The sequence below is a fragment of the Vipera berus genome, assembly GCF_964194415.1.
Source record: "Vipera berus genome assembly, chromosome: 1".
Classification (NCBI taxonomy): domain Eukaryota; kingdom Metazoa; phylum Chordata; class Lepidosauria; order Squamata; family Viperidae; genus Vipera; species Vipera berus.
Genome location: NC_138202.1, coordinates 192,040,735 through 192,055,807, shown reverse-complemented (window position 1 = coordinate 192,055,807; position 15,073 = coordinate 192,040,735). Strand labels below are relative to the sequence as shown.

The 15,073-nt window shown below is 36.9% G+C and overlaps 1 protein-coding gene across 1 annotated transcript; it reads left to right on the top strand.

The window, feature by feature from the left end:
• Positions 1 to 501: 501 nt before the first annotated feature.
• LOC308676547 (meprin A subunit alpha-like) lies at positions 502 to 10,919 on the top strand (the record flags this gene model as incomplete). The annotated part of the gene is made up of 13 exons (XM_081342393.1): positions 502 to 666; positions 4,449 to 4,473; positions 4,593 to 4,649; positions 5,456 to 5,496; positions 5,577 to 5,652; positions 6,230 to 6,347; positions 6,895 to 7,070; positions 7,194 to 7,415; positions 7,567 to 7,701; positions 8,296 to 8,511; positions 8,765 to 9,232; positions 10,270 to 10,437; positions 10,738 to 10,919. 13 exons carry the CDS (start codon positions 502 to 504, stop codon positions 10,917 to 10,919), a joined length of 2,049 nt encoding a protein of 682 aa, XP_081198519.1.
• Between the last annotated feature and the right edge of the window lie 4,154 nt (positions 10,920 to 15,073).

Sequence of the window (15,073 nt, the reverse complement as noted above, 5' to 3'; positions counted from 1 at the left end):
GCAAATCCAGCTTCCCCCATTAGTTTTGCTTGTTTGAAGCTGGCTGGGAGGGCCACAAATGACAATCACGTTTATCCTGGGATGCTGCAGTCCCTGTAAATGCAAGCTGGTTGCCAAGTGCCTGAATTTTGATCAGGTGACCATGGGGATACTGCGACACTGGATAGTGCAAGAACCAGTTTTAAGTCACTTTTTTCAGTGGTGTTGTAACTCTGAACAGTCGCTAAATGAATGGTTGTAAGTTGAGGCCTCCCTGTATTGCAAAAGTCTATTGTTATGCTTCTGTGAAGTTGTGACTAGATACTTTGCAACAGTGCTTTTTTTGTAAAAAAAAAAAAAGGTGCCAGAACTCACACACAGCTCCGGCTCCAGTCGAAAGCCCTTTATGGAGCAGGGGGTGGAACTGCTTTAGGGAGCTTCGGAGGTGCAGATCACATGAGCAGCATCAGCTGACGGATGCCATTGCTGCGGCTTTTGAGAGGGCGCTTGTTCAGAGCTGGCATGTCTTCTGCCACCTCGTCTTCCTCCTCCTCTGATGACACAGAGGCTTCCTCCAGAGCTAGAGTGACCAAGGTGGCGGTGGCGCTGCTGCTTTGGAAGCGTTCCTGGTCCCTCAAAGAGATTCACTCCAGGAGTCAGTCCTGGTCCCTGGTGGCCAAGACAGGGGTGAGGACAAGTGGTGGTGGCGGCAGGAAGCCCCATGAACCAAGGCACAGAAGAGGATCTGCTTTCAGGGTCATAGAAGTGTTTCTGGGTCGACCTTCGATGCCCCCATTTCCCCGGGCAGCTTCCTTTCACCGAGCCAGAGCTTTACTTGTGCTGGCAGCTTAGAAGGAGCTGGTTCTTCCCTTTCAAAAAAGGTGCCGGAATGCTGTTCTGTGCCTTCTATGAGAAAAAAAGCTATGCTTTGCAAGATTAGCAGGATACAAGAGGAAGAAAATAAATGCTCTGCAATGGCCTGAGTCAGGCACCTATGGCACTCCCTCCAACTGTGTTCTAATTAGAAGTCATTAAATTGCCCTATCTATGCTATCGCTGTTTCTACACTCATTAAGAAAAGATTATTTCAAGGACTTATGCTTAAACCTGTTTTTTCTACCTCCCTCTGCATGTTACATAATACGGTAGAAAAGCAACAGCAGCCATATCAGTTTTAATTAATTACTGTCCTAATATCTTACTACTTGCCAAGCCAGGTAACTTCCATTCTATATCCATGACCGTTCTATAATTAGTTTTAACTGTTCAGTTGGTCTGACTCTTGGCAACTTTATAGGCAAGTATTCTCCATGCTGCCCTGTCAAGCATAGCTTCTTCCAGTTGTTGGGTGTTCAATCTTTGTATCAGCTTTAATGATTATCAAGCCAGCAAATTCCTTGCTTGCCCTTTCTTCTTGATCCACTAACCATTCCTAGCATAATTGCCTTTCCAATGAATTTGCACACATGATATGGCCAAAGAAAATCAGATGTAGTCTTGTGATTTTTGGCTTCTACTGATGTCTCTGGTTTTATATGATTCAGTGCCTCTCTTTTGGTTGTTTTGGCTATCCATGGTATACACAACAATTTATCCAAGCACCACAGTTCAAAGGCATCAATTCTTCTTCAAACAGCCATTCTTACTGTCTCACACCAATATATCATTATAGGGAAGATTATTGCTCTAACTAACCTTTTTTATTATATCAATATCTCTGCTTTTTCAGATCTTATTCACAGTAACCATTGTATGCATCCTAAGGTTATCTTACATTTGATTTCAGAATAGAACTGCCACCTTGAACAATTCTTGATCCATTGATAAAATTTCAAACTACTTCAATTTCCTCCTTGCTGATTTTAAACACCTCATATCCATATGCAACTGTTGCCATTATCTTTATTTTCCTGATGTTAAGACTCAATCCTACTTTTTCACTATCATCCTTGATTTTTCATATCATTTTTTCCAGGGTCTTCCTTATTTTTCAGCCAACAGTTTTATATCATCTGCACAGGGCAAATTATTTATGGTTCTTCCTCCAATCTTCATTCCCAGATCTAATTTCTGCATGATCACTTCAGCATATAGATTAAACAAAAATGGTGAAAAAATACATCCCGGTCTGCTCCCTTACTGATCCTGAACCAATCTGTGTTGCCATAGAGTGTTCTCACTGTTGCCTCCTGATCAGAGTTTTTCTTTCAAGATGTTTGGTTCTTTATTAATTGGGCTGTCAGCACTGTCATCTTGATGGAAAAGCAAATTGCTATAGAGTCCTTCTGTATATTCTTTCCACTTGTTCTTGATCTCCCACTGGTCACTTAGTACATTCCCACTGCAGTCTTTAACAATTCCTTGCCATACTGAAAAGCTGGATTGCATCATTTTACATGTTTACTAAGGCAAACATGGCCTTAGTATGCCTCTTCCTGTTAGCTTCTTCCAAATGTTGACACTGCTTCTCCTACTGCCTATTTTTGTCTTTTCTGGCTTCACATTGGAAAATTGCATTCAGCCTTTTAACTTCATCCTTATTACCTTTAGCTTTGGCTGCCCTTTGCTGATCAGCTATTTTGATAGTGATATCATATAGCCCCTTGTTTGTTCTCTTTGGTTTTTGGCACGGCACATACTTTCCAGCAAGTTCCATGTTACTTTGAATCTCTGGTTACTGTTCATTTCGATCTTTCCCTTCTAGATTCAGTGGTTCGAACTTGTTCTTAACTTCTATGGCATACATAGGTGAGGGGCACAGTACCTTTTTTTCCTTTCACACAGTTTGAGCTTCAGTTTAGCCATTAATAGCTGATGGTCTGAGCTGCTATAAGTACCAGGAAGTGTCTTAACAGATGCAACTGAACTGTTCCAGCATTGTTGGCATAAAATAAGTTGTCCTGCTTGAGCAGGGGGCTGGACTAGAAGATCTACAAGGTCCCTCCCTTCTATTCTATTCTATTCTATTCTATTCTATTCTATTCTATTCTATTCTATTCTATTCTATTCTATTCTATTCTATTCTATTCTATTCTATTCTATTCTATTCTATTCTATTCTATTCTATTCTATTCTATTCTATTCTATTCTACCTGATTTGATACAGGTACACTATTTGGTGCTGTCCATGTGTATAAACATTGCTTGTGTTGAATAAACCATGTATTATGCTGAGATGTTTTCCAGGCAAAATTACACTAAGTGATTGCCAGTTTCATTCTGTACACTTAGCCCAAACCTGCCTATTCTTGCAACTTCTTCTTGGCCTACTTTTGCATTGATATCACCCACAATATAAAAAAGATTCTGTAATCATTTAAATTCTGTTTCTTACTGGTATACATTTGCTTTAATTTCTGTTAAATATATTATTATTGCCTAGCTTGTCAAGACTGTTTTTAATTTTCTGTCTTCTTGGTTAGAGAAAATAGTATCCCATCTGTTTTGTGTCATCTGCAAGACTTCCTCATAAACTTCCTCATCTGTCATTAATAAAAATGTTAAAAAATGCAAGGCCAAGATTAAATTTAATATTCCGCTCCAATGTGGTGAAGAACCATTGATAAGTCTATCTCTCAGGACAGTTTAATGATAATTCTATCCAATCCATACTATCTAGTTCCTTAATCAACTATGGCACTGGATACTTTGTCAAGTCAAATACAGTATATTATGACTGAAGTATTCTTTCAATCTATTAAGTAAGTTATCTGGTCAAATTATGGGGTAGTTAATCTGGAAAGATATGTTTATGACAAATTCGCATTCACTTCTGGTAACTGTTATATTATTTTAAAGACGGATGCCTTTATGATATGTTCTGGAATTGCCACAAATATAGCTCTTACATTGACGGCCTGTAGTTCCTTGGTTATTTCTTCCTCTTTTGAAAGATAGGGATATTTGCCTGTTCCATTCATTTCATTCTTTTGGCCCTTCATCTGTTCTCTAGAGATAATATATAATATAGTATGTATTATTTATTAATAAATGAGAGAATGGCCAGACTATTCTCTCATTTATTAATACTTATCATGGTTCCATATATATGAATGTTTTATTCATGGAATTTATGAACAGTTCTTTAAGCATCTAAATAGGCAATAATATCAATATCATTATTTCTGATTCTCTAGAGAAAAAAGGGAAAACTATATAGAGAAAAAAATGAGTTTATTGACGAGTAATTAGGAAATAAGATGGCTTAAATATTAGCCTGTGATTGCCTAATTCTTAATAAATTTCTCTGACACTGAATCCGAAGTCCAGAATTTTCACACATTATTTATGCCATGCCCTCTATCCTTCACAGCCACTCCAAAATGTCTTCACCAAGGCTCCTGTACCTGGCAGTATTGCTGACTGCCTGTTCCACCTTTACGGTATGGTATTTTCCTAGATGCTTCCTGACTTGATATAACTTTATTTTCCTTGCTTGAGTTTCTAAAAATGTCCAATTGCCATTGCAGATACGGAGGAGAGCAGAACATGAAGGTAAATAAAAACTCAAAATGAAATAAATATCTTTTTCTAAGGTGGGAAGCATACAATCTGATGTAACTATCTGTAAAGAAGTACATATTTGATACTAATATGTGTATTTATTTATCTAGAAGGGTACTCCTTAGATGAAGGAAAACCTAGGCAAGGCATCCCTGAAATCAATGCAGGTAAGCAAATTCATTTGAGAAAAATATTCTACTGTAAATTTAAGTATATAAATTGATAAAAAGATACTTACTTGGGATCCACTGAAATCAATAGAAAAAAGGAGACCTATAGAACATCAAAACGAAGAACCAATCAAGATAGCATATTGGCTTCAGCTATTCTTTATGGTGAGGCCTGTTTTGATGTGAAGTTTTAAGTACTACAGTACTGAATCCAAATAAGTCCTGTCAGTGCCCAAAAAATAAAATTAGAAGCAGCGTAAGAGAATGAAGAAATTGGAAATGTTTAGTCTGGAGAACAAAAGTTTGAAGGAGCCACGACTGCATTCTTCATGTTTGTGAAGGGATGTCACATAGACAAAGAGCTGATTTGTTCTCTGAGGACAATTTTGGAGAAACAAATAAACTTGACTTGCATCCTTAATTTCTTCTCTCTCTTCTCCACTCATCATATCTCCCTCATTATCACAATTATTTTCCTTCATACCCATTACATTAGAGTATGCTCTGAGAGACTGCTTACAATAAAGGACCTACATCGGTGTATGACAAATGACATCCAATATATGTCGATTCACTCTGTTGTGTCCAGTTAAAAAAATGTTCAAGCTAAATGTTTATAGGAATGCAGCAAAAATCCAGAATGATTTCCAGGCCTAGACATGGACATGTTAAGTAGTAAACAGAAAAAATTTCTATCAAATACTGGGATTTTTGTCTGTGGATCTAATATTTAGAGAACACAAATAGTCTAATGATTCTTTAAATAATGCTTTGTCATTAACTGTTGTTCATTCTACATTTAGCAAGTGGAAAGAAGTTCTTTGAAGGTGACATTATCATGCCGGTATGTAAGGTTGATCTACTTCTTTATAAAGAGGTTATGAAATGAACTTTTTAACAAACATAATTTAATTTTTTTAACAGCTTGAACGGAATGCACTGAGGAACGACTCCTATAGATGGAAACTTCCAATTCCATACAAAATGGGCGCCAGTATAGGTAAGAAGACATTTTCTGTTCTGGAACACTAGATTAATCATTAGTTTGGTGGATACAAGGGATTAAGCAGTAAACCTAAAAAATGTTCCTTCAGAGTTCCCTTCCTTAACTGAATCCTCACTTCCTCTTGGGCTTCAGTTTCAATGTGTCCAGCCAGCTCTTCCAGATGTCAGGCTTTTTAGTAGATAAAGACAAAGTCTCCTTGAGTTTGACCCATTAGTTATCTCCATGTAACCTTCTTGGCAGCAATACGGAAGTGGTTTGCTTTCTTCCAGGATGTTTCTAGTCTAGCGCTGAAGAGAGGAAGGAGCACTGAGTGAGAAAGTAGTAGTGAGAAAGTTTATATGAATGACTACTGAGAGAATCCTTCATTTTAATCCAATTTATTACTTTTTATATTGTTGTCAAAGTATATAATGCTTTTGTGGGTGTCTATAGTATCTTCAAAGCCATGTAAAAATATCTTACACGTTTTCTTTAAAAGCAAGTTGTAAATCTCTCAATATTTCTAAATCACATTGATCTCATTTGTCTACAGTCTGGATAGGAATATAAAATAGGCCTTCTTTTCTTTCAGACCTGAATACCAAGGCCGTCATATTGCAAGCATTTGAGATGTTTCGACTCAAATCTTGCATTGACTTTAAACCCTATGAAGGAGAGAAGTCCTACCTCCAATTTGAAAAGCTGGATGGGTAAATTTATTCAAACAAACAAGCTAATGTCATGACAGAAAGATGTTGCATTTAAATAATTATTGCCCATAGTTTAAGTGCACAAAATTATACTGTATTCCTTCCCTCGTTCTTTATTGAAACCCAGTATAAGCACAAACTACACTGTTTCTCCTCATTTCTGAAAGCATATAGACAGATTTTCTGTACATGTTTATAGTTTCCCCTCCATACGGTTTCTGTACATTCCTCAGTATCTCTGTGCATTTTTGCAAAACTCATGAATGTTCAATATAAGTCCTGTTTATTAAGATCTGGATAGCCTTATGATGTATTAAGAACTATAAGAATAGGTATCATATTAGATTAGTATGTTACTGATATAAAGCAGCATCAACATATTTTTTGAATGGATAACTTAGAAAAGTAAGATGGTATCCTATGTAGCAGATGGGGGACCTCTCCCTCTGCTATCATTTGGCTCCTCTAGCTTAAATAGCTATGTATATATATATTAGTTGTATTAAATCAGCTATTTTAAATGAATGAACATATCATGATAAAACAGATGCTGGTCTTATGTGGGAGATCTTCAGAATGGCCAGGTCGTTTCTATTGGATCACGGTGTGAATATAAAGAAACTGTGGAGCATGAGGTCCTGCATGCCCTTGGATTTTATCATGAACAGTCACGCACTGATCGAGACGACTATGTTAAGATTTGGTGGAATGAAATCCTTGATGGTGAGTGGAAGGGAAAGAAAAGATACTACAAAATAAGTAATGAATAATGTATTAATTGTTTAATAAAATATTAATGCATTAATTGTCAAACTTGACTGAAAGCTTTTGTATTTTCTTTCCTAGGTCAGGCATATAACTTTGACAAATATGATGACAGTTTCATTTCTGATTTAAACACTCCATATGATTATGAATCTGTCATGCATTATGGACCTTATTCATTCAATAAGAACAGTTCTGTCCCTTCAATTTCAACAAAAATTCCAGAATTCAACAATATCATTGGGCAAAGCTACGATATGAGCAAGATAGATCTAGAAAGGCTTAACCGCATGTACCATTGTGGTAAGTTTACTCTATTATACTCAGATTTTTTATGCTATAGTAATCGAGAAACCTTACATTTTAAATATTCCTTAACAACAAAGAATAGTTGACAACTAAGTCTATCACCTTTAGATTACTTTAACCTGAAATGTGGGGGTATTTCCTGCAGCTTCCAGTCTTACCCTCCTTGACCAATGTTCATTTGAGTCCATCAATATCTGTGGTATGGTGCAAAACGGAAGAGACGACAAGGACTGGGAACATACCTTGACTACAAGTCGGGATAACAACAACCACTGCTTACGTAATATACTAGCGTGTAATTTAAATGGATGAGAGTGGCTGTACAACTGGAAATCATTTGATAATGAAAGCCAATAGGGAGGATTTAGCATATGAAAAAAGAGAATTAAAAATGTTAATTGTATCCAAACTGTTAATATATGACAAAGTAATCAGTAATGGAAATCTACTTATGATGAAAGATACAGTATATATTTTTTTCTTATTATGTTTCTCTTGCAAATATATGGACATCAAAAAAAATTGTTGTGGGCAGAAGGAGTAACCTTGAGGATCAGGAGGAAGAGTCACAACCAAGGCAATGGTCAAACAAAAGAAATCTGATCTGTGGCACAAATGCAATATGAGAAAGTGTCTCAGAACTGACCCTTCTCAGTTTTCAGAAAGAGGGAAGGAGAAGGAAGTATATTCAGATCTGCAAAATTGATGCCAGCCCTTTGAGATAGTCAGGGCTAGAAAGCCAAAGTTATGAACGCTAATATTACTTTTATTATAAGATTATAGTAACAAAATTTCACAAGTGCCTCAGTTTAAACCCAGTGAAATCCTGCACAGTTGTCCACAGGACATTAAATCATCTTCATTTACTTTACAGAGAAAGAGTACATTATGAGTTTTGATACCGCAAAAGGCCTTTCAGGTGAAGCAGCCATTTTGGAGTCCCGTATTCTTTATCCAAGAAGAAATGAGAAGTGCCTACAATTTTTTTACAAATTTGATGGCAGTCCAAAAGATGAGCTGATTATATGGCTTAAAACTGATGATGGTACCAAAAATATTAGGAAGTCAATAAAATTGAAAAGCATCCAGGGTAAGTTCTCAAGTAACCTTTGAAGATTTACTTCAAAGATTCAACTTTTATCTTTACTACTAAGCAAAATTTGGAATGCACCTTGACAAAACTGTTGCTTCTCTGAGGTCAAGTAAAGAGCCTCAAACATTATTCATGGGATCACTTTACTTCTGCTAAATATCACTTTGAGATCATTGCAAGGGAAAGCAGCATAAAATGGGTTGAATATGTAAATGAATCAAATATTAGATTTTCCCCTCTCCCCTTTCAGGTGATGGAGAGAAGCAGTGGAGCTTTGCAAACATTCCTTTCAACAGCCAGACCAAATTCCGCTATGTTTTTCATGGCCTTAAAGGAGACCCACAAAATTCCAAGGGAGGAATTCACATTGATGATGTCACTCTGACTGAAACGCAATGTCCTACCAGCGTTTGGCAGATAAGAAACTTCACTTCCATTTTAAAAAGTTCCTCAAAAGGAGATTATCTGCCAAGCCCTATCTTTTATAACTCTGAGGGCTATTGCTTTGTGCTCAGTCTCTATCCCCGTGGTCCATCCAACTCAAATGGAGATTACCTAGGAATCATGTTTTCTTTATGTAGTGGCAAGAATGATGGAGCATTAGAGTGGCCAGCTGGGAACAGGCAAGTGATATTCACCATAGTGGATCAAGATCCTGACATCACCCAAAGGATGTCAGCAAGCCGAAGTTTTGTTACAGATCCCAACCAGCGTTACAGTAAGTCTAAGGAGTGTTCGGGTTGTGCAGAATTGACTGCTTTCTCTCTTATTTAGAAGCATAATTTTAAGGCTGCTAAAAATCTGTGCTGAAATAATCCCTATGACTGGATAGATTAAAATCAAATTGTATAGATTAAAAATCAGAATTATTGAAAATACTATACCATCAATAGGACAGAACTTTCAATTTTGGAATGTTAGGTTAGCAGGGGGAAGCAGCTCTAATTTTGTGCAGAATAGAACTCAACTATTGTATTCTATACCTCTTCCTCCATTTCTAATTTACTGAGTGAAATCCAATCTAAAGAAATGCTTCAAAGTCTTGGATTGGTAAATTTGAGACAATCCCTAGAACCTATGACAAATTCAAGTGACAATAAAGCGTAAAAAAAACCCCAAGGCATAAAAGTATTTTTAGTTGGCACCTGAAAATAAAACAAAATGTTAGGCACCTGGAAATGTATCTACTAATAGTATTACAGGCTACTTTATTAATTCCATCTCCCCCTTTTGGAAAAGCAGGTGCTTTGAGACCATGGCAATAATTTTGTATACCGTCATTTGACTCAAAGTTTATCAGTAGCATTTTAAATTACAGTATGTCTCTGAAGGTAAACTAACATCTAGTTGCATCTGTATTCACTGGCAAAATATAATGCAGAAACACTCATAAACAAGATGCTGTGTCTGAGCCAACTCTCCGTTTTTCAGAAATAGCCATATGCTGTAACATGTGAAAATAATTATAATGAAAGTTATGGCAATTAGAATTTTTTAAGGTATTCTCTTGGGGAATAAGAAAGCTTATTACACAGATTTTTTAAAAATAATGTAGATAGGACGACACTTCCCTCCCACCCCCACTGAGGCAAAATTATCGTATGTTCCAAATAGGTACTTTTTCTATATAAAAAAAATGTTGGATGGGAATGTTGTGTCTGATTATTTGAATCTTATATACCCTACTAAAAATGTTAGCAGTTGTATATATTGATCCCCTTCAGTTTATTTATGGTTGTTTATTTTGCTTCGTAGATGGCAAATTTTATTGGGATAAGGCCGACATTACTGGAACTTTTGATCCTTCCTATAACACTCATGTAGGTCCAGGGTGGGGATGGCATTACATCTTGCCATATAGTGAATTGTATAGGAAAAATTTTGTCAAAAATGACAATCTCATCATTTTTGCAAATTTTGAAGGTAAGTTCTTAATGTTATTTCACTGAAGTCTTTGAAAAATATATCTGTATACAGGAAGATTTAAAATATTCAAAGCAGAGTTGCTTCAACTGAGTTTGAATTGTCGTTGGTTTGCCTACTTCTCCTATCTTAGTTTTAAAAGTAGTTTTTATTGAGATGTTCTTTGAAAAGGTTGCACATCTTTTCAATGTGTGTAGTCTTAAGGTGGGAAGATTTCAAGATAATTGATTCATTTTAAAGAACTTAGCCCGAGTAGGGAATATAGCTAAGTCCAATAAGTACCACATTTTCCTGGTAAAGAAAAAGCCGATATTTGGACTACTTGTGGTAGCAGAGCTTTAGCAGCAACACCAAGGCCAGGCACGTATCAGGACAGAACAGTCGAGAGAATAAGTCCAACACCATGGAATGTCTGTATTGGACTCAGAAGGAGACAGGAAGCCCAGAGAGAAATCGAAGAATGGACCATGGGATCAGAGTGATAAGGGAAAAAAAAAGACGGGAAAAAAATGGACAGAGTATATGAAGGTGGTCTGGCAGGTGTTTTAAGCAGAAAAAGTAGATAGGAGCACTGAGCACTTTTGGGTTTGATGTGATCAGACTGTTGTATAACTCTGATAGGTATCAGATGAGAAGGAGCAAAAGGCAGAATGGAGAGAGGATGAATTGCATACGTTTTTGATGCAATTAATGTGAGGGACAAAGACATTGTTTTTGGTAAAGACAAGCTCTAAGAGTGCTCAGCACTATGTGTGGCATCCTCAATGCAAGATCAAGGATCAAAGGAAATGCTAGGGTGAGGGGACAAGAAACTTAGTCAGCATAGCTTGCCAGTCTGACTATTAAATCAACAGCAACAGGCAGCGTGGACGATATGAACTATATTAGGTATGCTGTCCAGGTGATGACCATGCATATTTAAGCTTAGTTATTTTATTTGGATGTATGTAGAAAAAAAATCTGAGAACTATTTGGGCTTCATTGTAATATAAAATATAGATTAAGGAAATGATGTAGCTCTCTGAATGTATGTCTGCATCTGGATCAGTTGCATGACTGAATTTCTATTTTTACATAGAAGCTCCACTTATTGGGCAAGAAAACTTTATCAGTTTTATTTCTCAAGTTCAAAGATTGTGTAATTTATCTTTCTGCTTCTTGCTGACAATAATAATTAAAAGCTTTGTTTCTCTTTTTTTCCTTCTGGTCATATCTGCAGCTATTCATGATCCAGGTAGTGTTTTATAAATCCTTGAAATTCTTGACAACAAATGTACGTCTCCTCTGCTTCATCTGCTACCAGGAACAATTTCTGACAGTTGGCCTGTGGATTCACCGTTACTGGCCCTGTTCCCTTGAAAACAGAAGCGGAAAATATAATGATAATAAAATGCACTGTTTCATGCGTTGGTCTGAATGTCTTTTGTCAAAAGGAGACAAGGATGTATCTCAGTCTACAATTCTGTCAAACTTTGTTTATAACTGTGGCATAGTCCACACATTCTATTTGCCAAGAATAGAATGTCTTTTTAAGCCATATAAACAACAGTTGAAATATGTAATAGTGAAAATTATTAATTACAGCGCCACATTAGGAGTTCAGTTCTTCATTAACTATACCTGAAGATATAGTTTGAATAGAAATAGGTTTTATTTGGGATCAGCTATTTTTGCAGATCCCTAAATAAAAACAAATTCAGTGAACAAACATTCAGGAATGACAGAGGGAGAATTCTAAAGAGAAAAAAGGTACATCAAGAGAATTACTGAAATAATGTCCTCCACTTAATATCAAATATGAGGATTTTTTGCCTGCCAGATGCTATCTCAGGTGGCAGATTCTATGGTTCCAAAGTTATATTGTAGACCAGGGTATTCCACTGTTCTTGAACTCGGGATCACACTTAGCATTTTAGTAGCATGTTAAAACATATACTTCACTTTAAATTTAATAATAATAAGAAGGTTGGAAGGGACCTTGGAGGTCATCTAGTTCAACCCCCTGCTCAGGCAGGAAACCCTATACCATTTCAGACAAATGGCTATCCAATCTCTTCTTAAAAACTCCCAGTGTTGGAGCATTCACAACTCCTGGAGGCAGGTTGTTCCACTGATTAATTGTTCTAACTGTCAGGAAGTTTTTCCTTAGTTCTAGGTTGCTTCTCTCTTTGGTCAGTTTCCATCCGTTATTAAACCTAGTTAATAAGTATCTAATACATTTTTTATAATTCATTAAATGTTACAGTTCAAAAATACTTTGGGGGGTACTCAGAAGACCTCCAAACATGTTGAGGATTATCTAAACCAAACCAATGCAAGGTGTTCTAACACTGTCCCTGACAGAAATCTCTCCATTTGGTTAAGAATCTAATTACTACCAGGGCAGTCTATTTCATCAAAGATTTGTTTTGCTTCTTCCAATATCTAGCCAGTTCTAATCATACACTCTAGAGCAGGGCTTTTCAACCAGTGGTATGGGTACCACCTGTTGTACATCCTAGAAAAGTGGTAGCGGGGGAGGGGAATGAGCTGAACTGGCAGCAGAACTGCACAAACCTGAGCGAGAGATGACTGGAGCTGCAGGGCTGTCAGGGTTCAGAGGAAGCGCCAGGATCAGCGTCGCTTTCCAGATGGAGCTCAGCACTGATCCTGGTGCTTCTGCTGAGCCCCGAAGAAGCACCCATCAGCTGGAAAGCAGCACTGATCCTGGTGCGTCTGCTGAGCCCAGAAGGAAAAAGTTTGGCTCCTTCACTGGGTCTCTTTTTGCAATGTTGCTTTTTTTTCGGGGGGGGGGGAGTTTAGCAAAGAGCAGCTGTCAGCTTTAGCCTGTTTGGTTAGACCAGGGATAGGCAACCTTGGCTCTTTTATGACTCGTGGAGTTCAACTCTCAGAATATTCTCTCTCTCTCTCTCTCTCTCTCTCTCTCTCTCTCTCTCTCTCTCTCTCTCTCTCTCTCTCTCTCTCTCTCTCTCTCTCTCTCTCTCTCTCTCTCTCTCTCTCTCTCTCTCTCTCTCTCTCTCTCTCTCTCTGTAATTATAAGCGCTAGCCTTGAACAAACGAAAAGAAAGGGTTAACCCCAGACACACCAGCACCTATGACAAGATTAACCTAGATAGTCAGTTTTAAATTCATTTAAATATTAGATATATTATATGAATGAAATTTTTGTACTAGAGTGAGTTTTACATACTTTGACAGAGTGATTGGCTAGATTTAAAAGTGGACCACTACGGCTCTAAAGCAACATAGAACACTTCTGCATACTTCTTCACATTATACTTCCTGATTATTCAGTCTCTTTGTCAGACTGAAAAATATTAAGTTGTTTCTTAATTTTATCATTTTTCACAACCCAACCATTTGTTCAACAGTGGAAACTCAACTTTTCAAAGTATTTTATTTTCAGAGTATTTAATTATTTGTCATGATCTTGTTACTAAAGAATCCCAGATCAATCACAATACACCACTGTTAGTGTAATATAGCTGGGTCCATTTGATGTAAGGACAGAGGTCCCAAACCTTCCCTCCCAGAAGCCCTCTGGGTCTTTAGATCTGGCTATACCCCCTGTTACGGAGTTGCAGCTATTGTGCCACAAGGTGTCTTCCATGAGATGCCTTGGTGTATGAGAGAGGTAGGATGGTCAAAACAGATGCTGCCTTTCTGGCAATTAGGAAATCAGTATATGGAAGCTGAAAAAAGCTCTATAAAGTTCTATCTCACTTTATAGGCATATGAGTAGAGAATTCAACCCTTCTTTCCCTTCTAGCTATTAAAAAAAAATAAAAAAAATAAAAAACCTTAATTTTAACTAATCAAAAATCTTCTTTGTTGAAGGAGATAAATTACAGGGCTGGTCATAACTAGTGGAATAGCTTGCCCCCCAGAAATCGTGGGCTCTCCATCAATGGAGATTTTTAAGAAGAGGCTAGACAGTCACTTCTCTGAGATGGTATAGGTTCAACTGGTTGAGCAGGGGCTGGACTAGAAGACCTCCAAACTCCCTTCCTATTCTATTCTATTCTATTCTATTCTATTCTATTCTATTCTATTCTATTCTATTCTATTCTATTCTATTCTATTCTATTCTATTCTATTCTATTCTATTCTATTAAGTACCTCATGCAACTCTTTGCCAATTAGTTGAAAGACAAGCCCAAAATAAAATGCAGTGTTTTGGTAAGACCACAAGATGGCAATGATCTGCTGCACAATTTGTTTTTTTTTAAAAAGTCTATAGAGATTGCAGCAGAATTCAAATTTTTTCAGATCACAAAAATAAAAATATCTTCATGTCTAGCCTTAGGTTTGGATAGAGCTGAATATATACCTAGTTCACCAGCTTATACAGAAAAATAAAGAATACGCTGTATATAATACACAGAATATAAAAATGAAACTTTTAGTTAACTGTCTCAGCTTCATGGAAATTTCAGATATTATTATTCAGAGGGTATAAGGAATATGGCAGTGTCTCCTGCTTATAGTACAACTTCTTTTAAGTTTCTAGTTTTGAAAGGACCAGGCTTTTTCTTTCTCCTGCTGAGAGAGCAGCTGTGGTATGTTATTCTACAAGTATCTGAAAAAAACGCTTATATCTTCTTCAGGAGGGTGCTGCATCTTGCCAACAGTCTGC